Source organism: Heterodontus francisci, chromosome 27, assembly GCF_036365525.1.
Source record: "Heterodontus francisci isolate sHetFra1 chromosome 27, sHetFra1.hap1, whole genome shotgun sequence".
Lineage (NCBI taxonomy): Eukaryota > Metazoa > Chordata > Chondrichthyes > Heterodontiformes > Heterodontidae > Heterodontus > Heterodontus francisci.
Window position 1 is genome coordinate 26136457 of NC_090397.1, and position 26561 is coordinate 26163017.

A 26561-nucleotide genomic window follows, 5' to 3' on the forward strand; every position below is an offset into this window, starting at 1 on the left:
GCTTGGAGCAACTTAAGTACAAAGGATGAGTGGAATGTGGGGAGATGGTTGGGTTGTGAAACTTACGAATACTTAGTGACGGAAAGGCTGGCTCCTGTAAGGATTTGTGGGTAATGTTCAGGGGTCCATTTATACAACAACAATTTTAAAATAAAATGTGTACTTGATTTACTGGAATATTTTGCCAATACATGTTCTCTGTAATTTTGTGAAATTATAAAATGTTAGGACAAAATTTTTAAACTTTACTGTTGGGTGCAAATATTACAAATATTGGCATATTCCTGGAGAACCAGATTCCAAATAATGTCAGATACCCCAAAAAATAGTGCTTTCATTGCAGAAAATTATATATTTTATATATATATATATATATATTTATATATATATCTCAACTTCCATGAGGTAAATTCACATAAACATATATATTTAATGTCTGGAATTGAATTGATGTACTTTTTAATTTCCATTACCTCAAATGTACTTTCATTTAAGGTTGTTTCCTAAAAGAAAATTCATACTGAATATTTATATTTCATTTACAGTATAAAGTTTTATTGACTTAATAGATCACAAATGACTCAATTTGCAACTTCAGCTAAGTCAAATTAATTACCGATTATGATACACTTATAAGACTGTATTTTAATATTATATTTTCATAATGCCAAAATCCATGAAAATGCTGGGAACATAATCATATTATTAGGAATCAGAATAACTGTTTCTCAGAATCCGATATATTTATCCAGGTATGAAATGCTAAAATATTGCACCAAGATAATTCATTCCTTCATCACTGTACTAATGTGGTGCTGAATCATGCCACCAGGTCCTGCTGGCAAATTTGTTAGTAATGGAAAATATTTGATGCAACAAAACAGAGTATGTGTATATTTTTCCTTCCAGCTTTTGTAAGGGGGTAGGTACTCACCATAGAGATGGCCTGTGAGTAATAGAAAGTAATGAAATCCCGGAATCCTTTGCAGTCTGAAATATCTTGCCTTCAACATCAATGCTTACAGCACTTGTGCATTCATCCAGCAACGCATATTTTGGTCTAAACAAACACATTAAATAAACTCAGTAAAATGCTAAATATACTGGTACATTTTCAATAATGCATATGAGCCTTGAATGTTTTGTTGAACTGCAGCTGTTCCACCTAACTGGTCCAAGCCATTGTTTATGCTGCAATTCAGCCTCCTCCTACCTCTATTTATCTAACCCTATCAGCATAAACTTTTATTCCTTCATGTGTTTATTTCTTAAATACTTTTCATTTAAGTATAACTGTAGCTATTTACTTCACTAATCTCTCCACCTATTTTCATTTTCCCAATGGGCCCATATTGCTTCATCCTGCCAATCTGAACCAGTTAAAACAAATTTGGATGTGATCACTGTCAATTCACTGCAAGGATCCAGTCACTATGCAGTTGTTAATAAGAAACCTAATTAAAAAAACAAAGAAAGACTTGTATTTATTCATATAGTGCCTTTCATGACCACAGGAAATCCCAAAGCCCTTTACAGACAATGAAGTACTGCTGAAGGGTAGTCACTGTTGTAATGCAGGAAACGTGGCAGCCAATTTGCACACAGCAAGCTCCCACAAACAATAATGTGATAATAACCAGATCATTTTTTAATGGTGATTGAGGGATAAATATTGGTGAAGATGGCAGGGATAACTTGCCTGGCATTTCTTTAAAACAGTGCCATATGATCTTTTACGCCCACCTGAGGGGGAAGACAGGGCCTCAGTTTAACATTTCACACAAAAGACAGCACCTCCAACAGGGCAACACTCCCTCAATACTGCACTGGAGCACCAACCATGATTTTTGTCTGCAAGTCCTGAAGTGGGCTCAAATCAACAACATTCTGACTCAGTGATGAGAAAGCTACCAGCTGAGCAACAGCTGATACAGTAAGTACAAAGATGCACTGAATACAAGGCTAAGCAAGTTATTTGTGCCACGTATCTGTGATGTCACAATTGAAATATTTACATAGTTTTGAAAATCCTGCCTGCCAAAAATAATGAATGAACTGGAAAGTGTTCAGAACTGAGGCAGGATTAACACAATTTACTTATTTTCATCACGGAAAATAAGATTAAGAGGGAAACATGATCCAGGTCTTTAAAATGCTGAAAACCATGAGTTGCTAGCAGGTTACTTAACTTGGAATGTGAGTAAAAAACTTGGAATGTGAGTAACAAACTAGGCAATGCAAGTATAAAATTAAGAGCTCCACAAGAGATAGTAATGAGATTCAGAGGCTAGGAATCCTGCAGCGACTAACTCACCTCCCGTCTCCCCAAAGCCTGTCCACCATCTACAAGGCACAAGTCAGGAGTGTGATGGAATACTCACCACTTGCCTGGATGGGTGCAGCTCCAACAACACTCAAGAAGTTCCACACCATCCAGGACAAAGCAGCCCGCTTGATTGGCACTCCATTCACAAACATTCACTCCCTCCACCACTGATGCACAGTGGCAGCAGTGTGTACCATCTACAAGATGCACTGCAGCAATGCAACAAGGTTCCTTAGACAGCACCTTCCAAACTCTCAAACTCTACCACCTAGAAGGACAGGGCAGCAATTGCATGGGAACACCGCCACCTGCAAGTTCCCCTCCAAGCCAGACACCATCCTGACTTGGAACTATATCGCCGTTCCTTCACTGTCGCTGGTCAAAATCCTGGACTTCCTTCCTAACAGCACAGTGGGTATACCTACCCAACATGGACTGCACCGGTTCAAGAAGGCGGCTCACCACCACCTTCTCAAGGGCAGTTAGGGATGGGCAATATATGCTGTCCCAGCCATCAATGCTCACATCCCATGAATAAAAAAAAATTCCCCCTCCAATTATCTCCCTCCAATAGAGCAGTGGGCATTTTTTAGATTAGATTAGATTAGAGATACAGCACTGAAACAGGCCCTTCGGCCCACCGAGTCTGTGCCGAACATCAACCACCCATTTATACTAATCCTACACTAATCCCATATTCCTACCAAACATCCCCACCTGTCCCTATATTTCCCTACCACCTACCTATACTAGTGACAATTTATAATGGCCAATTTACCTATCAACCTGCAAGTCTTTTGGCTTGTGGGAGGAAACCGGAGCACCCGGAGAAAACCCACGCAGACACAGGGAGAACTTGCAAACTCCACACAGGCAGTACCCGGCATCGAACCCGGGTCCCTGGAGCTGTGAGGCTGCGGTGCTAACCACTGCGCCACTGTGCCGCCCCGGCATGTTGAATGGACACCCAGAAAGTCAATTTATGCTGCATCAATTAGCGCCTTTAAGGAAATTGCTGGATGAATATTAGGCCAGAAATGAATTGTGCATTGTAAGAGCGATATAACTGAATGTAGTGTGTAACACAATATATTATCTAGCGAGACAGCGCATCACAATAGCAGTATAAATTCACTTGAAGTTCTCAGGAAAGCAAGTGCAAACCATGCACATATGATGGCGAACATGGTTTCCTACTTCTACATCATAAAAAAAAAGACCTACATAAATCCACCAATTAATTATGAGCTGTAGTTGAACTAAAATAAGCTAACCAATTCATGTTAACAGCCCAAAATGGACTGATAGGATCACGTGTAGAGGATGCAAATATTTTGAGTAAGATCCCCTCAAAAATATATCCCTGCAATGTGAATGGGTAAGACCCTGGTGTGCAGAGGCCACTATGCACTGCCCAATGTACAGTGGAACTCAAGGTTTTAACTTAACCTTACATTACGTTGTTGTGTCATGACAGCCTCTACTATGCTTCAAACCTTGGTCATTAGGTGGTTATGTAGCAATGCTTCTTGTGGATTCCAAAGGATGAATTAATGTCAAGTACTGGTTGACAACTTAATGAAATAAAGATCTTCTGATCCACTACCCAGCATGCCCCTCCATGAACAAATTAGGGTGGATTACTCCTCCTTCCCATAACTGAGCAAAATAAAACAGGGTCTGGTAGATTGCAAGGCCCTCTGACAAGTAACAACCACTTACACATCCTGAATTGAATAGCTATGCTCTCCCTCACCTGCTGAGGCATTCTTTGCATCAACAAGACCAACTGAATTCTCAATAGACAGAAGCCCACTCCCTTCCTCCACAAAAAGGATGATGGAACACCTCATGCTGGCCCCATGATTGAGCCAGTAGCATGGAAGACTCATTATCCATACCTCTATTTATAGTACCATCAGGACACAAAGAGGCAGGGGAGCTCAGCACTCTGCCCATTGGAAGTCTTTGTACTATAGGAAATTAATAACTGTTTAGATTTCCTAAATTTCTCTGTGGAGAATCATAATAGCAGAGCTCAGCATATGTAGTATATTGGAAACAATATTTCAGTTCTGACCCATATGGCAGTATTCCAAAACTAGGACAATTTCTTGATGCAAATGAAACTAAGAAGTGGTCTTCAGAAAGTGCTCCAGTTCAGATCTAAGGATCCTTGCTGAATTGTTAGATCAAATAAGGCCTATTACAATAAGGGATTTTAGTCCATCAGTTCTGCAAGCTAAACTGATGCCAAGAATAGTGCAGATTTCCCTGTAAAAAAAAAATCTTAAAATCACATATTTGACAGGATTAAACAATGGCATAAGAACTGGCCAAGAACCAAATTAAGGTTCTTAACAGAAAGCAATGAGGCCCTAAATTGGCACAATTTCCAAACATATGACATATTAGCTTGTCTGATCGTGGCTTTTGAACTGCACATGGAATTACTGAAAATAAATGCAAACAGATCTTCATTACGAGCAGAATAAGATCATCCAGTGATAGGTCATGGTTTTTTGCACATCACAGTAGTGAACAGAGGCAAGATCCTTCTTTCTTATAAGAGAAATCTTCTTTCACCAGTGGGTAAAAGGGGGATTGCAAATGCTACATCCAAACCTGCAGATATTCCAGTTGAAAGCCTGCCATTGAAAGTAAGCTGCCCTGTTATATGTAAGCTTCACCTCTGTCATTAAACAGAAATACCAGTGCTGATGGCAATCTAAAGGGGAAATAGGTTTCTCCCAAATGTCTTGGACAGCATCTTCTTTCACTTGTGAGGATGAACTATGAGATAAGCATCTACCTCTAACCTATGCATGTCTGAGCGCAGAAAGAAATTTCAAGGTTCAGACACCAGTGTTTGAATAGGACTGCATCATGATAAAAGGATTAGGAGCAACTTCCATGCTTCATGTTTAAGTAGCAAACAACTAATATTTTTTGACCAAATATCAGCCAATTTGACTTATACTATGCAAGTTTTCTTTGGCTCGTCTTACCGCCTCTAGATCCAATTAATTGATGTGTATTTTATGCTAAGACCAGCTCCCTTGCAAATAACAACCCTATCCTGTCAAGAGTGCATCTGTCACCACTATCAATGGTGGGGAAAACTGCTACAAGGGATTACCATCCTATAATGTGCAGAGGATATAAATGAAGAATTATGTGGTAGAATTTTAACTGCCAAGGGGAGGTGGGTATGGGTGTGGGTTAAAGCCCTGACAATTGGCATCAGGTCATGAACTCAAACATGATCCTGCCCATTTCCACATTTAACCCGGGCAGGTCTGCAGGCGAGTGGGGAATCCCCATGGAGCTGTCGGGTAAATATTCAATGAGGCAACTAACTGGGAATTTAACCGAGAATTCTGGCTTTAACAGCCAGAGCACTCATTTCCTGGAAGACAAGTGAACCCCTCTAAAGACCGGGCTAAAAAATCCTGTAAGGAACCCTACCAGTGAACCAGGGGAGGAGAGATACAGCAGGAGCCACGTGACCAATAATAGAAGCCATGGGGTTGCGAAGTTGCGTTTCAGGTGCCTCGACAGATCTGGAGCACTCTTCAGTTTGCTATATCAAGGGTCTCCAGAATGGTTGTGCTCTGCCCTTCACAACATTGCACTGCGGAGAGGAATGGAGCTGCAGGAACAGGAAGGTACAGATCAAATCAGCATCCTCTTCCAAGGAAGAGCTAGATATGACCATGGTGCTTGCTGCCACTCACCTGGCTACGAAAGAGGCCCACAAAGGGCTATTCAGGCACCCTGTGCCCTCCCCCAAACACAATCCATTCCAACAGTCAACCAGCCAAATGTTTTTTTTTTATTCATTCATGGGATGTGGGCGTTGCTGGTCAGACCAGCATTTATTGCCATCCCTAACTGCCCTCAAGAAGGTGGTGGTGAGCTGTCTTCTTGAACCACTGCAGTCCACGTGGGGTAGGTACACCCACACTGCTGTTAGGAAGGGAGTTCCAGGATTTTGACCCAGCGACAGTGAAGGAACAGCGATATAGTTCCAAGTCAGGATGGTGCGTGACTTGGAGGAGAACTTGCAGGTGGTGGTGTTCCCCTGCATTTGCTGCCCTTGTCCTTCTAGTTGGTAGAGGTCGTGGGTTTGGAAGGTGCTGTCTAAGGAACCTTGGTGCATTGCTGCAGTGCATCTTGTAGATGGTACACTGCTGCCACTGTGTGTCGGTGGTGGAGGGAGTGAATGTTTGTAGATGGGGTGCCAATCAAGCGGGCTGCTTTGTCCTGGATGGTGTCGAGCTTCTTGAGTATTGTTGGAGCTGCACCCATCCAGGCAAGTGGAGAGTATTCCATCACACTCCTGACTTTTGCCTTGTAGATAGTGGACAGGCTTTGGGGAGACAGGTGGTGAGTTACTCGCCACAGGATTCCTAGCTCTGACCTGCTCTTGTAGCCACGGTCTTTATATGGCTACTCCAGTTCAGTTTCTGGTCAATGGTAGCCCCTAGGATGTTGATAGTGGGGGATTCAGTGATGGTAATGCCCTTGAATGTCATGGGGAGATGGTTAGATTCTCTCTTGTTGGAGATGGTCATTGCCTGGCACTTGTGTGGCTTGAATGTTACTTGCCACTTATCAGCCCAAGCCTGGATATTGTCCAAGTCTTGCTGCATTTCTACATGGACTGCTTCAGTATCTGAGGAGTCACGAATGGTGCTGAACATTGTGCAATCATCAACGAATATCCCCACTTCTGACCTTATGATTGAAGGAAGGTCATTGGTGAAGCAGCTGAAGATGGTTGGGCCTAGAACTCTACCCTGAGGTAATCCTGCAGCGATGTCCTGGAGCTCAGATGATTGATCTCCAACAATCACAACCATCTTCCTTTGCGCTAGGTATGATTCCAGCCAGCGGAGGGTTTTCCCCGATTCCCATTGACCTCAGTTTTGCTAGGGCTTCTTGATGCCATACTCGGACAAATGCTGCCTTGATGTCAAGGGCAGTCACTCTCACCTCACCTCGAGTTCAGCTCTTTTGTCCATGTTTGAACCAGGGCTGGAATGAGGTCAGGAGCTACGTGGCCCTGGCGGAACCCAAACTGAGTGTCACTGAGCAGGTTATTGCTAAGCAAGTGCCGCTTGATGGCACTGTTAATGACACCTTCCATCACTTTACTGATAATTGAGAGCAGGCTGATGGGGCGGTCATTGGCCGGGTTGGACTTGTCCTGCTTTTTGTGTACAGGACATACCTGGGCAATTTTCCACATTGCAGGGTAGATGCCAGTGTTGTAGCTGTACTGGAACAGCTTGGCTCGGGGCGTGGCAAGTTCTGGAGCACAGGTCTTCAGTACTATTGCCGGAATATTGTCAGGGCCCATAGCTTTTGCAGTATCCAGTGCCTTCAGTCGTTTCTTGATATCACGCGGAGTGAATCAAATTGGCTGAAGTCTGGCATCTGTGATGCTGGGGACTTCAGGAGGAGGCCGAGATGGATCATCAACTCGGCACTTCTGGCTGAAGATTGTTGCAAATGCTTCAGCCTTATCTTTCGCACTGATGTGCTGGGCTCCCCCATCATTGAGGATGGGGATATTTGTGGAGCCACCTCCTCCAGTTAGTTGTTTAATAGTCCACCACCATTCATGGCTGGATATGGCAGGACTGTAGAGCTTAGATCTGATCCGTTGGTTATGGGACCGCTTAGCTCTGTCTATCGCATGCTGCTTACGCAGTTTTGCACGCAGATAGTCCTGAGTTGTAGCTTCACCAGGTTGACACCTCATTTTGTGGTATGCCTGGTGCTACTCCTGGCATGCCCTCCTGCACTCTTTATTGATCCAGGGTTGGTCTCCTGGCTTGATGGTAATGGTAGAGTGGGGGATATGCTGGGCCATTAGGTTACAGATTGTGGTGAAGTACAATTCTGCTGCTGCTGATGGCCCACAGCGCCTCATGGATTCCCAGTTTTGCATTGCTAGATCTGTTCGAAATCTATCCCATTTAGCACGGTGGTAGTGCCACACAACACGAAGGATGGTATCCTGAATGTGTAGGCGGGACTTCGTCTCCACAACGACTGTGCGGTGGTCACTCCTACAAATACTGTCATGGACAGATGCATCTGCGGCAGGCAGATTGGTGAGGACGAGGTCAATTATGTTTTCCCCTCTTGTTGGTTCCCTCACCACCTGCCGCATACCCAGTCCAGCAGATATATTAGGACTCGGTCAGTATTGGTGCTGCCGAGCCACTCTTTGTGATGGACATTGAAGTCCCCCACCCAGAGTACATTCTGTGCCTTTGCCACCCTCAATGCTTCCTCCAAGTGCTGTTCAACATGGAGGAGTACTGATTCATCAGCTGAGGGAGGGCGAGAGGTGGCAATCAGCAAGAGGTTTCCTTGCCCATGTTTGACCTGATGCCATGAGACTTCATGGGGTCCAGAGTCGATGTTGAGGACTCCCCAGAGCAACTCCCTCCCTCTGTATACCACTGTGCCACCACCTCTGCTGGGTCTGTCCTGCCGGTGGGATAGGACATACCCAGGAATGGTGATGGCAGTGTCTGGGACATTGTGTGTGAGGTTTGATTCTGTGAGTATGATTATGTCAGGCTGTTGCTTGACTAGTCTGTGGGTCAGCTCTCCCAACTTTGGCACAAGGTCCCAGATGTTAGTAAGGAGGACTTTGCAGGATCGACAGGGCTGGGTTTGCCGTTGTCGTTTCTGGTGCCTAGGTCGATGCGGGGTGGTCCATCCGGTTTCATTCCTTTTTATTGACTTCGTAGCGGTTAGATACAACTGAGTGGCTTGCTAGGCCATTTCAGATGGAATGTAAGAGTCAACCTCATTGCTGTGGGTCTGGAGTCACATGTAGGCCAGACCAGATAAGGACAGCAGATTTCCTTCCCCAAAGGACATTAGTGAACCACTCTTCATTCACACCCTTTCCTCCTTATAAAAATTGGTCACACCATTCACATGAAGGCTACTTTCCAGGGTGAATGGGGGATACAACAAAGTAGAAGCTGGAGAAAGAGGAGTTCAAATAAAGTGTTTCATTCGTTGAAATAAAGATCAGCAGAACGCCATTAACATTGATGTGCACACCCAAGTGAATCCTCTTGTGCAACTATAAAGTCTTTCTCTTCTACTTCCTCTTACTTCTGTGAGGTGCAACCCCTGTGGCTTCAGCAGAGCTGAAGGTAGGCTGCTCATTCCCCTGGGTCAGTCATCCCCTGGGGTTTGAAACCCATGAGGGCCTCACCAAAGACTTCCCCATTTGCACCTGTGCAGGGGCAAACTCAGTCATTGAAGCACCTCAAAGGCAATTAGGGATAGGTACTAAATGCTGACCTTGCCTGCGATGCCCACATCCCATGAATGGATAAAGAAAAAGGAGAGAGCATGTCCGGCTCTGTCTGACAGGGTGGGGGAGCAAGGGATGAGAAGTAAAAGCGCCTTGAGAAGAGTCCCCAGTGCCATGTGCCCTTTTTCCATTGTTCTTCTCATGGCCCACTGGCACTGCAATTGCCACAGAGGAATTGGCTGTATGTCAGAGGCGTTGAGCCACCAAGGCACGGCTTTACTCCATCCTCTATAAAGTGGCAGTCAGAGTTTGCAGGATATTGGTCTGGACCAGCATGCATCCAGTGGCCTGCTTCATCTGATTCTCCATGGAGATGGATATCAGCACAAATGTCTGTGACATCATGGCATTCAAACTAGAAATGGACTCCTCCAATCATCTGCATTAACATGCACTACCTTTGGAAATGCTGACAGAAGCACACACATTTCCTGTTGCTGCTCCATAATTTCCAAGGATGACCCCTGAGGCTCAGCAGCTACATCCAGCTGAGCAGAACTTGATGTGACCTGAGGCCTCTCCACTACTGTCCCTGTCTCCAGCACCTGCTCCTGCTCACACGTGATGTGCGCCTCACCATGCGGGGACCTAGCTATCTCTACTCCAGTACCCACTGAGCTGTGCGCATCTGTGCTTGTGCAGGGTGTGCATGAGCCATAAGATGTTACATCCTTAAGAGTGCGTGCCCTCCTCTGAGAACTCTTGGCCTGTTTCCCCATCCTTAAAGAACCTGTGGGAGATCAAAGACAAAGATAGTGCTGGGGAGAGGGTACAAACTCAACATTGTGCATATTGTGACTGTTCAGTTAGTGATGATATCAATTTAACATGAGTGACTGTAAAGTGCCAAGTGACCATGTAATATCAAATGCTGTCACCAGGTCTCTGAGCCACCCCTATCTCTCCATCGCCAGCACCTAATCTGTGTGCTACCCTGCCAATCTCCAAGGCATCCTCCTCCAATGAGGTCCGGGTGGCTATGGCTGCAGGTCCACCCCCAGTTCTCTGCCTCTCCCTGGAGTTGTGCGTTCTATTCTCCTGCAATAAGAGACAGGAGAGTTATGAGTGTGAGAAGTGCCGTGAGTGTTGAGGATGGAATGAGAACATTCCAGGAGGGCGAGTGTGAGGGATGGGTGCAAGATGGCAATAGGATGAGGGTAAGTGTGAGTGTTGGCTGTTCAAATTGAGATTTGAGGAGGTGCCTGAGAGAAAGGAATGTATGGAACTGCAAGGTATGTCGGTGAGGGGAGTGATGTGCAGGAAAATGGTAGGGAAGTCAGAGAGTGATAAATGCCACCCAACACTGAATTCAGATCCTAGGCAAGACACTTCTGCTGCTAACAGCCTCGGCAACTTCCAGCCATGCCTGTTTAGTTTGGGTGGCTGGCCTCTTCCTCCTGTCCACAGGAAAAAGGATCTCCTTTCTGGCTCTCACTGTCTCCAGCATGACCTCCAGGGAAAAGTCAGTGAAACCTAGGGACGGCCTTCCCACATCTTTCCTCGATGTTCTTGTGCTACCACAGGGAGTGGTTGTAGCAAATATTTTAGATGCATTTAAGGGGGGCTAGCCAAGGATATGATGGAGAAGGGAATAGAGGATTACGATGATAGATTTAGATGAGGCTTGAGTGGAGCATGAACACCAACATGGACTGGTAAGACCAAATGGCCTGTTTTTGTGCCATATATCCTATGTAATCCAGTATCCTTCACAAGCAAGGTTCCTGCAGCCATTCTGACCCCGTCAGGGTCCTTTCGAATACAGAGCCTTCATTCACAGGGTCGTCATCATGCGGTGCAAAGCCATGGAAATTTCATGTCAAAGAAAGCAAGTGATTAAGAGCATAGAATGTAAGGTTGGACAGATATGAGAGTGATATTATTGTTTCCCTTTGGGAAGAGGAAGAAACTATGAATAATCTTCTTTCAAATTAAAATGGATTGTTTTAAGCTTCCTTATACCTTTTGGCAGCATTTCTGCACTAGGCCTTCAACGCTTTTTTTAAAAATCTGTCTACCCATTCTTTTTTTTCTTTGGCAAACTAAAATTAGACTCTATTATTCAGAATCATTATTATTATACAGAATTGCAGTAACAATTCAACTAGAAGATGTCTGTGTTATTCTGCTTCATCAGTCTATGGGCCACTCGTGACAAATGTCTTTAGCAGAACTTTTAAAAATTAGTCCTTGTAATTATGAGCATTATAATTAATTTTTTTAAAAAAACTTGTTACCAGTCTTTTATGGAAAACCTTTCACAATAACCACGTCGGGAGCAATGCACTGTCAATTCAGTGCCATTGCTCCACAGGTCGCAGCATATTATTAAGCTTTCACACCCAGTCGGAAAACAGCCAAATTAAACACTCTAGTAACCTCAGAATGAAACAGACTAAACTAGGTATCTTTAGACAACAACAAATTAACTATTTATTAAAAAACTAAATCTTAAACACCATTAAGATAAACCCATGTCGAAAGACCTTATAACTTATTTTTATCTAACTCACCCATTCACACACATACCCTCAAAAATAACAGTTAACTTGTTTCAAAGGTGGAGTTTTTTAAAATTAGCCATCTCTTGAGAATAAAATAAATAAGTAAGTTTTGTGTAGGTTACGTTCCTGATGAATGAGGTCTTCTCATATTGAAATGGTCAAAGGTCACTCGAAGCTTTCATCCGGATTTGATGAAAATAGTCCTTCAGAAAATAGGCATTCAACTCTTCGGCTGCAGTAGACATTAAACAGCAATACAAATAATTTTTTGATAAAGAAAAGTTTTTCTTCTTTACTTAGGGAATTAACCCGAGTTGTAAGATTTTTCTGACAGAATAAAACAGCTCCTTTCTTCAGTTCGCCGGATGGAAAGTCTCTCAGTACTAACTGGTTTCAGCTGGTTCCACACACAACCAAGTGGAAACATTGCACCATGTGACCGCTCTCTCCTACTGTTGCCAATGGTAACAAAAATGCAGCTGCTGCACTGTGTCTCCAGAATTCCAGAATCTTCTCACCTTTAAAGATGCAGTTTTTAACAAAGTCTTAAAGGCACACACACTGTTTTTAATCCGAGGAGAAAAACAATCACAAGTCTGTGACAATCAGGAAAACCAATAGTTTACTGGGTATACTCTGTTAATTTCTTTAATATGCTTATTGAAATGTATGAAAAGTTTTGTAATACAGTGCATGAAACATTTTGTAATTCTAAATCAAGAAATATTCTACTCATATGGTCTAATATCCAGAGATCATTGGCACATTGGAGGTACACTTTAATAGTTATGTATTTTCAGGAAGGCTTATCTGTTAAAAAATATCATTGTCTCATCTCTAGACACTTCCCTTGTTGAGCTTCATGGTAAACCTGCTTTCAAGCTCCTGCCAATACCACTCTTAAACCAAGCACTAAGCAGAGAGTGAGAGCAGCCCTTAGTGACAGGCTGTCTCAATTACACTCAATGGGTGATCCGGAACTGAGTGTAGGTAATTATTAAATAACATGTTATAATATTATATGGCTCAACACATTGAATCAGTAGCGCATTGTCGGCAATGCTGCATGCCTTTATTTAAACCACTGAAAAAAAAAACCCTTAGCGAATGTAATCACCTCTGTAAATCTGCTTCACCTCCCGAAGGACGTGGATGAGCTTTCCGGACGTCGATGGTGGGCACTAGGGACCTTATTACCTGCACCCACCTTCCCACCCCCCCCTCCCCCCGTCCCCTTCCCTGCTCCACCCTCTCAGCTCAACCCCCCACAACCCCGTCCCAGCCCGCACCCCCCCCGCACCATCTTCCCCTGCACCCCCCCATCCCCTTACAGCCGCCTTCCCAGCTCCCCCTCGCACCCCCCTCCCTCCACCCCTCCCCCTCGCATCCCCTCCTCCCACCGGCACCATCCTACACCTGTGTAGGGGCCCTAACAACCCCACTGCCTTGTGGGCGTCTCGGGAGAGACCAAGGCTAAGGGAGTAAACCCTAACAGATAATCCAGAGCGGAACCCCGTAGGCGGTCATGTGTCACCTTTGGCATGTTTCCGGAAGTTCCTGCAGCCATACTGGTGCCAAATGTCGTGCCCTGCACTCCTTTGGACCCCACCAGAAAGGCCGAGAGGGGGGTTTTGACGACTGGGCAACTCTCAACCTCCATAAACTTGCCCAGGCATGCGCCATGGAGAGGTCACTCCATAGTTGCCTCACAGCGACTGACACAACACGGAAGGGTTATAAGTCCAGATAAATTGGCGTAGAAACTGGGCGCCACGGGTTGCCTTTGTCGGTGGGAGAGGTCATTGCACCTCACTGGACAGCTGTCGCCCGCCTCAAACCGGGCAGCCCCCTGTCAATAAGGTTCTGTCCCGCCACAGTCTACCTGCTTCAATGGGTGCTTGGAGCTCAGGGTCATTGCCCGAAAGGTGGACTGATACACCGCACCAAACAACACGCAAAAAGGAAAGAAGGTACCAGCCCTTCGCTTTGCAAGCTGGAACGTCAGAACTATGTGTCCTGGCCTGTCGGAAGACCTTACACAAATCAACGATTCTCGGAAGACCGCCATCATTAACAACGAGCTCAGTAGACTCAATGTAGACATTGCAGCACTTCAGGAGACTCGCCTCCCCGCGAGTGGATCTCTAGCAGGGCAAGACTACACCTTCTTCTTGCAGGGCAGGGATCCTGAAGAACCAAGACAGCATGGAGTGGGCTTCGCCATCAGAAACTCCTTGCTCAGCATGATAGAGCCTCCCTCAAATAGCTCGGAACGCATACTGTCCATCCGACTGCTCACCATCTCTGGTCCAGTACACCCACTCAGCATTTATGCTCCAACACTCTGCTCCCCACCTGAAGCTAAAGACCAGTTCTACGAGCAACTCCATATCATTAGCAGTATCCCCAACACCGAAAACCTATTCCTGCTGGGGGACTTTAATGCCAGGGTTGGGGCCGACCATGACTCATAGCAATACTCAGCTGCTAGGAAAACACTGCTAAATTGAAGAACACTACAAATAATATTAATGAAAATGAAAAATACATGTTGATTTTAACTCGTTTGGTATGACATATGATCAACGTTTACCTTACACTCAACTCACTTGTGATAAAACATTCGTGCCATGCCCATCCTTTGTTTCTCACCCCCAGACAAGACATCCTTCCAATCAGTAACTGCATCCCATCCTATAGCAACATGAAATAAAACATTATGTTAAATGCATTGTAGATACCATAAAAAAAGAACCAAAGTTCTGTCAAGTTAAACAACACATTTAGTAAAACTAAGCGTTGTTTTTAAAAAAAATTAAGTCGTACTTTCATTTTTTATTGTTGGCATTTAACTTGCTCAAATGTATTGCATGAATTTGTTCTGGAATGGAATGTACTTTCTCCCCTCTCCACATACTCAACATATACTCTACCTTATTACCATTTTAAAATTTGCCATCAATGGAAAATTGATCAAGTTAAAAAAAACACTTGAACGTTCAAGTTTATTTATGAAAAATAAAACAATACATCCTGGGGAAAGATCCCATAACCGTGATTTTCCTGAGTTACAGTTTTTGACTGGTGAGTTTTGATGTCAATTCAAAACTCACCCATTGAAGTAAAAGTGAAGCCTGGGATATGTTAACTATGATTTCCCACTTGACCATACTATTAAAAATTACAGTCAGGTCCCAGGGGCATCTTCAGGCTCGACAAGCATATGCTAAAAAGTACCAACCAGCTTTGAGTGGATGCCTTTGTCACCCGAGGCAAACCCCAGCAGGTCAGTTCCTGCTGGCTCTAGGTCAGGTGATTAACATGGGGGACCTTAACTGCCCAGCCTGGTATCCTCCATTTTTTCCACTTATTGCATTTAAATCTGCTCGCAGCAGGTTTTAGTGCAACTGATCATTCCATCCTTTGTGTTATGGCATAATTGTGCTATCTAATTCTGGTCGAGTTGGCATCTCTTTCATATGGCACAAATATTAGGCTCCCAATTTATAATGGAGAAGTGGCAATAGCATGGTCACCTGCACTGGAGCAATCCTTCCATTAGCATTAAAACACATAAGATTATCTAATCTATTCCCCTGTCTCTTTAGCACTAAAGAGGGTAAATCTTGGATGGAAGTTCTAATGGCACTCAATTTCCAATGGAAGTTCTAATCATCCACCCAAAATGTTAACTTATCTTTCTCTTTCAGAGACTAATGATATGCTGTAAATTTCCAGTGCTTATTATTTTTGAATGGACTCTTCATTCAGAAGGCTATGATGGAGGAGACCAGGCTGCGCAGTTAAGATCCCCCATGTCAATTACCCGACTTAGAAGGCTATGTGCACATAGTTGCAGATATCAAAGTTAGTATGTCAGAAGTATCCATCTCTGTTCTCTCAATTATATGTGTTCTGGAGTTTTATGGAAATACATTGATTTATTCTGACGGAATACATTTCCTATCTTTTTTAATGTCCACCTGGGATAAGTTTCTTCTCACCCCAAAAAACCCCATTTATTATTAGATATTTTAGTGCAGTTGATTCTGCACTGAATAGCTGTGAGTTGATGAAAGAACCCTTCTTAACTTTTACTTTTTCCTTTCCCCCATACACATCATTACTCAAAGGAGAGTGTAACTGGATTACTAGTTATGACACTATAACAAGTCATCGAGGGGAAAAGTCCAGTTTGACTTTCCCTTCCAGGAAGCACATGGTCTCCATTCAGTCCTCTTACCAACCCCTTGCGCTTCCCATATCAATCCCACTATCATCAGCTGAACAGAGATCAGGAAATCGCTGGAGAATGAACTGCAGACATCATTACATATTCTATTACTATATGCATATAACTCAATACATTAAAACGTTGCATCATAAGCTAGCCCTGAATTAATGCAACTTGGAATTATTTTAGGAAAATTCAGCTTTGTTTTGGAGTAAGATTTATGTGGAATTTTGGGAACAAGCAAAAGAAAAATTGCAGTTTTGAATTCTACATGGAATTCACATTTACATTTTTTATTCTGCCATTTTTGACATCGCTAATTACCATTTCAAACAGCCCACAAAATAATTAACTACTGAGTTTTTTTTAAACACACTAGCACGAACACTGTAGCTCCACCTTTCCCCTGACACTCAATATTAGTTGATCATGCCTTGAACATTAAATTGAGTTACAGTTGCTCAATCTAAACCACTGCAAAGATTTTTTGTCCCTTTGTGTTAATGATTGCTGCCGAAGTTTTATTGTAAATAAGGCAAATGTTTTGCTGATAGAAGATACAGTTGGTAGGATAGATAGGAAGAAACTTTTTCCCTTAGCGGAGGAGTCAATAACCAGGCGGCATAGATTTAAGGTAAGGGGCAAGAGGTTTAGAGGGAATTTGAGGAAAACATTTTCACCCAGAGAGTGGTTGGAATCTGGAACACACTGCCTGAAGGGGTGGAAGAGGCAGGAACCCTCACAACATTTAAGAAGTATTTGGATGAGAACTTGAAACGCCATAGCATACAAGGCTACGAGCCAAGTGCTGGAAAATGGGATTAGGATAGGTGCTTGATGGCCAGCACAGACACGATGGGCCGAAGGGCTTGTTTCTGTGCTTTATAACTCTATGACACTAGTTGCTCAAAAGAAAATATATTTGCTCCAAACATAATTTTCTTTAAAAAACTCACATTCATTTTCCGAACCAGTCATTGAAGTTTTTCAACTTACTGTCTGAGTCCTTGGGGTATTTTACTAGCTGAAACAAGCATTGTTTCCCTTGTATATTTTAAGATTGATGGCTGGAAAGATCTCTTTCCATAAGGCCTTATTCAGGTTTACCTCCTCAGATCGTTTAATGGGACCAACAAGAGAAAAAAAAGTAAGAATTGATATAGGCAGTATAAATAAAGCTTTAATTACTTGGGATCGGAAACAAAGGAATAGGAAGAACAGGATTTTGTATATGGAGAATGATCTCAGTCAGACAATGAAGAACACAAAGCTAAAGGTAGGTAATGCAACACACATCCTCATTTATTCTTCCTCTACACTCAAAGAGCACTCTAACAGCAGTGGGTAACTTTGATTTAATTGTTGGTCTAGCTAGGAATTTTTCAAAATAATGGTCAGTAAAAGAAGCTTGTTTCCATGTAGCTGCTTTCCAGATAAAGACTCGCATTTATGTAGCTCCTTTCACAAGCTCAAGCTGTTCCAAAGTGCTTTGCAGCCAATAAAGTACTTTTGAAGTGTAGCCACTATTGAAATGTAAAATAAACCTTTACTTTGTCTGCTAACATAGGAACAGGAGTAGACCATTATTCCTACCCTCTGTCTCCTGCCACTCAGCCAATTTCCTAACCAGGTCAATAACTTGCCCTCAATTCCATATGCCGCAGCTTTAATTAACAGTCTCTTATGAGAAACTTTATCGAATGCCTTCTGGAAGTTCAGATAAATAACATCCACAGACATTCCCTTATCCACCACTCTAGTCACTTATTTAAAAAATTCAATCAAGTTCATCAGACATGTCCTACCCTTTGTAAATCCATGCTGGCTCTCGCTGATGAGTTGAAAATTTTCAAGGTGTTCAATTATACCATCCTTAATTATAGACTATAGTAATTTCTCAACGACAGAATATAGTCAATTTTGTAGTTGCGTGTTGTAAACGCAGAATCCTTCCCATTGGGAGCACCATATTGGGAAATCATGGACATGTAGTTCACAATATTCCACCCATTACTTTTAAGGGATAAAAAAATTAAGGGTGGCATGAGTTAATTTAATCATATGCACTTCCAACAGGCAATTGGGAACACAAAGAGGATAATTTTATCCCACATCCTTGTTTCATGCCAGGAAACTGGCTGTCCATCAAAAACAACTGCTCAAGCGTCTGCCCTATGTCTGCAGTGAAATCTGATTTGCTTACGTAATACACTACTGCATTCAGTGCAGAATCTCACCAATTGCCTGTAAATCTTTTCCATAAAGAGAAACGTGGTTCAACATACTACTTGATGTTTATCTAGTAATGCGATAATTGGCACATGATTCAGAGTCAAAACGTAAGCCAAAGCCTTTTGGTAAGCTGGAAACAAATTGCACAGTAGAGAAGGTTATGGAATGCAATATGAGAAGGCAGCAGAAACTCTATTAGTGACTATTACTCCAAAAGCTAAGTGAAAAGATGTGTAAATATGCCCTCTGGCCAACATAATTGTCAGGGAACTGAGACAAAGCTCTCACAGGAATAAAAAAATGACAAATTTCAGCTGACAAACTTAATGTGGACAATAAAAAAGTCACTTTCCAAAATATATAATTAGTGCAAACTGAAACTGAAATGGCAAAAGAAGCTAAAAAATATCGCAAGAATTTTTTTAAGCGTTTTTGTATTCATCAAGGGCGTTAAAAACTGAGGAAGATTTCAAAGTATTTACAAAGTTTCCAAGTGTTCTAAAAACACCTTGAGCTAAAATGTATGTCTAGACAAAAATAGTTAACTTCTAATCCTGTGCCATCAGCCTTTGTATTTAATTTGTATTCATCATGTACCATCAGATCTCCCGTGGTGTTACTTCCGTTGAGTTGGATTGTACACTGTTCTATAACTACTGGGGTAAAACATCAGGGACACCAATTTAATGCCATTAGATCCATCTGTGAAATACAAACTTGGAAGCAAACTGTAATGATAAGCTTTGACAATTAAAATATCTTACAGAAATGCTCTCTAGCAGACTATTTGTCATTTGTGGAACCACACTCATACCTCCCTCTCTCTGTACTATGTGATTCAGGTGAACAATGTCTAGAATATGCTCCAAATCCAGATCAGTGTACTCTTTCTCACTCATGTCTTCCACAGAGTCTGGGTAGATAACCTGATCTCTTAGAGTTCCAACAGACATGTAAGGCCTGTGAATCCAGATGAAAATAAATAGTTAATCAATTGATAAACAATACAAAATTCCATAAGTTTATACTGTACTAATATGTCAGAAATTGAGAAGGTACCATCCTCATGAATAATATCTTAGAAAAAGTTTGGAAGGGAGAAGATTTGGGAAAAAATATTAACTGCAATGATGCTATACAATTTAATTTTGTCCAATTTACACTACTGAACTGCATGTTATAAATATATTAAACAACCCTATTTATTCATAAAGATGATGCCCCTTTAAATGGCTGTCAATAATGATGTTTCAAATTTCCTTTTCAACTACAAACAGGTGTATATTGTTAAAAAGTCTAGTGAATATGTATAACAATAAAGAAATACAGTCCAGCTTTACATTAGTTGGTATTAATTTTAGCATCATTCATTTGTCACATTGCTTGTCTATCTATTCAGTCTATCTAAACAATTGAAGACGTTTTGAGCACAATACTGAGGATAACAATAAATCCAACAAAAATATAAACTTTTGAATTTTTACATTATTTAAGCATTAATATTTTAAAAAGAAACTCGTACCATTTGGTCTTAAATTTGCAGAGCTTACCCAGTTGAGAGCTGGATGATTTAAATTCCTCAAGTACCTCAATCAATGCCCCGAGAACAGTAATCAGTAATTATAAGGTTAGTTTAATTTCTAAAGCCACTTTTTTAAATATTCAGGCTAGCAATTAAGTGTTCCTATTGCTGATAACAATAAGTAGCAAGTTTGAATGCCAGTACTGGCGTTTAATCCATTTTATCTTCGACTATTTTAAAAAGCTATTAGCCTGGATTTTGCAGTGGTAATGACCCAATGACGGCATAACTATCAACGTTCAATGTAATTTCTCCACTGAAACCGACAGCAACTTCTGCAGTCCGGACCTGCGCAAAACCACAAGGAAAAACAGAAGTTGCTGCCAGTGATTTTCCACGATTCACCGGAGGGTACACTGTTGAGGCACCGCAAACTGCAATCAATAGAAAGCAATTGGATAGACAAGAACTTCCACTCTTATACTGGTAGTCTCATTGTAAAAGCCCATGAAAAAGTTACACCTTGTTGAATGAGATGCAACTGGGTTTTTAATGGCATACTAACTTCAATAATTACTGCTAAACACCCTCACAGGCCCAAAAAAGTTAATTTTATAGTTGTGCAATGTCAAATTTCTCCATAATGACTAACAAATTCCACATCTTTTTAAAACCTTTTTTTTCCCTTTTTAAAGTTTATTTATCTTTATTTTAGCTTCTATCTTAATCTAATTATAATCATTTATTTTGCTAACTGAAAATTTAAACTAAAAACGTGAAAAATATTAAATGCTTTCAACTTCCTGGTTTGCTGTGTGTGAATACTTCAGTGATTGGCTGCTTACCTACCTGCTGACATTACTGCTGCTGCATGCTAAGACACCCCCTTGACTTGGCACTAGATTTAAACTGCCATCGAAAAAGGGGAAAACCATGACACAGAGATCACTAGATCTTTATGGGCAGTTTTCTTCAAGCTCAGCGCCCTTGCTTTGCCACTGACTGCAAGATCTAGGCCATTTCTTCTTTTGGGCCTCCTTATCTCGAGAGACAATGGATACGCGCCTGGAGGTGGTCAGTGGTTTGTGAAGCAGCGCCTGGAGTGGCTAGAAAGGCCAATTCTAGAGTGACAGGCTCTTCCACAGGTGCTGCAGAGAAATCTGTTTGTCGGGGCTGTTGCACAGTTGGCTCTCCCCTTGCGCCTCTGTCTTTTTTCCTGCCAACTACTAAGTCTCTTCGACTCGCCACATTTTAGCCCTGTCTTTATGGCTGCCCGCCAGCTCTGGCGAACGCTGGCAACTGACTCCCGCGACTTGTGATCAATGTCACAGGATTTCATGTCGCGTTTGCAGACGTCTTTAAAGCGGAGACATGGATGAGGCCATTAAGATAGGAATTTAAACCAACCTATAAAATAATATTGTAATGTTTATTTGATATTTCAAAAATGGTGCTGCAGTGCACTGGAGCTCCAACATGTGATCACATCAAAAGGTAAGGCTATCCTCCATTATATTTAGATAAGTTTTGTCAAGATTGACACTCCGGTGTAGTACTGAGTGAATGCCACAAAGTCAGAGGTACCATCTTTCAGATGACATGTTAAACAGAGGCCCCATCAGCCCTCATAAAAAGATCTCATAGCACTATTTTGAAGAAGAGCAGGGGAGCTACCCCAGTGTCCTGGCCCATGTTTATGTCTCAATCATGATCACAAAAACAGATTATCTGGTCATTATCACATTGGTGTTTGTGGGAGCTTGCTGTGTGTAGATTAGCTGCTGCATTTCCTACATTACAACAGTGACTACACTTCAAAAGTACTTCATTGGCTGTAAAGCACTTCGGGATGTCCTGTGGTTGTGAAAGGTGCTATATAAATGCTAGTCTTTCTTTCTTTAGGGAAATTTCAATGGGGAATCCAAATTAGATTCCTTCCACACACCACCTGATAGTTCATCCATCTGCGCTCTTGGACGCAATGGGCTTACAGCCTTAGAAGGAACTGTAAAGGAGAAAAATAAAAGGATATGGAAACAAAATTGGACTCAATAGCACGTTTTTGGGTGCCAAGAGGCCCCTTAAGGTCAAAAAATGGCATCCTCGGCAGGAAGTGTGCCAGACGTCATATTGGTAAAGGAATTAGCGCAAGCACCTAACAAGCGCCAGCAGCATGAAAAGCAGACAGATCATGATGCCAATCAGCATGCAATGCTGATTTGATGCTTATGCTGGCATTTTGGAGCTCCATGTTCCAGTCGATGCCCTTTTATACTTAACATGTTGAAGACGTGTTCAATGACATGAACGACACCCCCTCACCCCCGGCCCCTCCACCCACCCCCAGCACTATTTAAAAGGGATGATAACTACTTACAGCAGGTTGCTTCTGGTTTATGCTGCAATTCTACAGGTTTTGGGTGCTTTCTATAGCTGTTTAAACTTTTGATATTCTACATAAAGTGTTCTGGCAGGTGCTGAATTACTTTTTTGCTGACTTCAAGGCATCTGTACAACCAGTTGCTTCCACACTTTGCGTGGCCTTGTAGGCCTTCCTCTTAGCATTGAGTATGGCAGGGAAAATAAGCAGAGGCCATGCAAAGCAAGACAATCTACGAGAGAAACGAGGAGGAGGGGCAGAAGGGTTCTCAGCAACAGGCCGTTTCTGTCCATGGTATTGAGGGAACAATTCACCGACCAGAACTTCAGCAATGATCCATGTTTGAGACATCATTGCTTCACTATGGAGATCGCCACTGAAATCTGCTAAATACAGCACTCACCACTCCAACCTCACAGTAAGGCAAGAAATGCTTTACCAGTGACTGTGAAGGGGACGTGGCTATGAGCTTTTACATGTCTGGCTCCTTCCTAACTGCTGCTGGAGATATTAGTAACATCTCAATTTTTATAAATTAATGCTGCTGTGGTGGGATTTGAACCCATGCCCCCATGGCATTAGCCTGGGCCTCTGGATTACTAGCCCAGAGACACTACCATTATACCACTGTTTCCCGATGGTAAGACACTGGCCACGAGTGTGCTGCATCTCAGGCAAGGGGGGGGAAGGAGAGCACAAGTGCCAGCTCGCCAGAGGAAGAGTCACATACTAGTTCTGCTGCAGAGGACTCTGATGAGCACTCCAATGGGCCAGGCTACAGGCAAAGGCTGATGGGTGTAAAGACCAAAATGCTCGGTGCATTGAAAAGCGTACCAGAAAGCCTGCATTCATTGTCAAGGAACATGGAGGAGTGCAGCACCATCTTCGCACAGGGCTTTGAGCAGAGCTTGGAGCCCATCTTTTTCAGCATGTGGCCAATGTAATCAACATTTGTCTGATGGGCAATGTCTCAGCTTCCACTACAGCAAAGCAGCAGCCACCCAACGTCTGTGTGCTGCAATGGAAGCTCAGACTTCTGCCAGTATGATTTTGGGTGTCAGTGTTAATAAGAACATAATAAGAACTAGGAGCAGGAGTAGGTCCTTCAGCCCTTCGAGCCTGCTCCGCCATTCAGTACAATCATGGCTGATCTGCTACCTCAACTGTACCTTCCCTGACTATCTTCATTTCCTTAATTCCCTCAGTCTGCAGGAATCCATTGATCTCGGTCTTGAATGTACACAACCACTGAGGTAATGAATTCCAAAGATCCACAACGCTTTAACTGAAGAAATTTCTCCTCATCTTTGTCCTAAATGGCCAAACCCTTATTCTGAGACTTTGACCCCTAGTTCTAAATTCCCTAACCAGGGGAACCATCCTCCCAACATCTACCTTGTCAGCCCACTTAAGAATTTCATGTGTTTCAATGTTATCACTTCTCATTCTTCTAAATTTTAGGGAATATAGGCCTAGTCTACTCAATCTCTAATCATAGGACAATCCCCTCATCCCACAAATCAGTTTAGTGAACCTTTGTTGCACTCCCTCCAAGACAATTATATCCTTCCTTCGGTAAGGAGACCAAACATGTACACAGTACTCCAGATGTGGTCTCACCAAAGCTCTACACAACTTGTAAGACTAATTTACTCATACTTCAATTTCTTTGTAATAATGGCTAACTTTTTTTTATTCGTTCAGGGGACATGGGTATCGCTGGCTAGGCCAGCATTTATTGCCCATCCCCAATTAGAAACATAGAAAATAGGAGCAGGAGTAGGCCATTCAGCCCTTCGAGCCTGCTCCGCCATTCATTATGATCATGGCTGATCATCCAACTCAGTAACTTGTTCCCGCTTTCGCCCCATATCCTTTGGTCCCTTTAAACCCAAGAGCTATATCCAACTCCTTCTTGAAAACATACAATGTTATAGAAACATAGAAAATTGCCCTCGAGCTGCGTTCTTGAACCGCTGCAGTCCTTGGGGTGTAGGTACACCAACTGTGCTGTTAGGAAGGGAGTTCCAGGATCTTGACCCAGCGAGTGAAGGAACAGGGATATAGTTCCAAGTCAGGATGGTGTGTGGCTTGGAGGGGAACTTGCAAGTGGTGGTGTTCCCGTGCAACTGCTGCCCTTGTCCTTCTAGGTGGTACAGGTCATGGATTTGGAAAGTGCTGTCGAAGGAGCCTTGGTGAGTTGCTGCAGTGTGTCTTGTAGATGGTACACACCACTGCAACTATGTGTCTGTGGTGGAGGGAGTGAATGTTAAAGGTGCTGGATGGGGTGCCAATCAAGCAGGCTGCTTTGTCCTGGATGCTGTCGAGCTTCTAGAGTGTTGTTGGAGTTGCACCCATCCAGGCAAGTGCAGAGTGTTCCATCACACTCCTGACATGTGCCTTGTAGGTGGTGGACAAGCAATGGGGAGTCAGGAGGTGACTTACTCACCGCAGAGTTCCCAGCCTCTGACCTGCTCTTGTAGCCAGAGCATTTATGTGGCTGGTCTAGTTCAGTTTCTGGTCAATGGTGACCCCCAGGGTGTTGATAGTGTGGGATTCAGCGATGGTAATGCTATTAAACATCACAGGGAGATGGATAGATTCTCCCTTGTTTGAGATGGTCATTGCCTGGCATTTGTATGGCGTGAATGTTACTTGCCACTTATGAGCCCAAGCCTGGGATGTTGTCCAAGTCTTGCTGCATCTGGACATGGGCTGCTTCAGTATCTGAGGAGTCGCGAATGTGCAATCATCAGCACACATCCCCACTTCTGACCTTATGATGGAGGGAAGGTCATTGATGAAGCAGCTGAAGATGGTTGGGCCTAGGACACTACCCTGAGGAACTCCTGCAGTGATGTCCTGGGACTGAGATGATTCACTTCCAACAACCACAACCATCTTCCTTTGTGCTTGGTATGACTCCAACCAGTGGAGAATTTTCCCCAATTCCCATCAACTCCAGTTTTGCTGGAGCTCCTTGATGCCATGTCAAATGCTGCCTTGATGTCAAAGACAGTCAATCTCACCTCACGTCTGGAGTTCAGTTCTTTTGTCCATGTTTGGATCAAGGCTGTGATGAAGTCAGGAGCTGAGTGTCCCTGGCAGAACCCAAACTGAGGGTCAGTGAGCAGGTTATTGGTGAGCAAGTGTCGCTTGACAGCACTGTCGACGACCCCTTCAATCACTTTGCTGATGAGTGGGAGTAGACTGATAAGGTGGTAACTGGCCGGGTTGGATTTGTCCTGCTTTTTCTGCACAGGACATACCTGGGCAAATTTCCACATTGCCAAGTAGATGCCAGTGTTGTAGCTGTACTGGAACAACTTGGGTCGGGGCGCAGCTTGTTCTGGAGCACAAGTCTTCACTAGTATTGCCAGAATGTTGTCAGGGCCCACTGCCTTTGCAATATCCAGTGCCTTCAGCCGTTTCTTCATATCACATGGAGTGAATCGGATTGGCTGAAGACTGGCATGTGAGATGCTGGGGACCTCAGGAGGAGGCAGAGGTGGATCATCCACTCGGCACTTCTGGTTGAAGCTGGATGTAAATGCTGTTCTAATTAACTCAGCACGATGGGATGAATGGCTTCCATCTGCGCTCTAAGATTCTATGATTCTATACCCCTTTGTGCTTTAAAGAAATACTTTAAAGAGAAGACAGTATAACAGATTTTTAAACTTATTATACAACCATATCTAACATTCATTCACTTGTATTTGAGGAAGTAACAGCTTAAAGGGAAAAACACAAATGCTGAAATCACAAAATTGGTATGGAGACCAAGATCATTTCCTTTTTTAAAAATCATTAAATAAAAAGGCTGTAGGATTTTGAGGATGCTGGTGTGAGGCTTGCAGATTCTACTCGGTGCTCTATTTTATCTGTATTGATTGTGATGAGTATAGAGATTACATCATTGTGATCCAAAGGACAAATGGAATTTAACCTCAACAATGGGAATATTGAAGACACAGATGAGATGCAGCAGCAGCACATCCCGCAGAAT

The 26561-nt window shown here is 43.0% G+C and overlaps 1 protein-coding gene across 4 annotated transcripts in view; it reads right to left on the reverse strand.

Annotated features, from left to right (window-relative positions):
* The window catches only part of LOC137384711 (ATP-binding cassette sub-family D member 2-like), a 132279-nt gene that overhangs the window by 4908 nt on the left and 100810 nt on the right, over positions 1 to 26561 (reverse strand). For 3 of the 4 annotated variants that reach the window (XR_010977639.1, XM_068059019.1, XM_068059021.1), the window contains 3 exons: positions 19465 to 19610; positions 14794 to 14878; positions 935 to 1060 (listed from right to left, as the gene is read on the reverse strand). Coding sequence is in view for 3 of the 4 variants with exons in the window: in XM_068059019.1 (XP_067915120.1) it covers positions 935 to 1060; positions 14794 to 14878; positions 19465 to 19610 (357 nt within the window). In the remaining variant the exon portion in view is untranslated. Of the gene's footprint in view, positions 1 to 934; positions 1061 to 12156; positions 12703 to 14793; positions 14879 to 19464; positions 19611 to 26561 lie in introns of those variants that run through there. The other variant, XM_068059020.1, reaches the window with a different exon arrangement.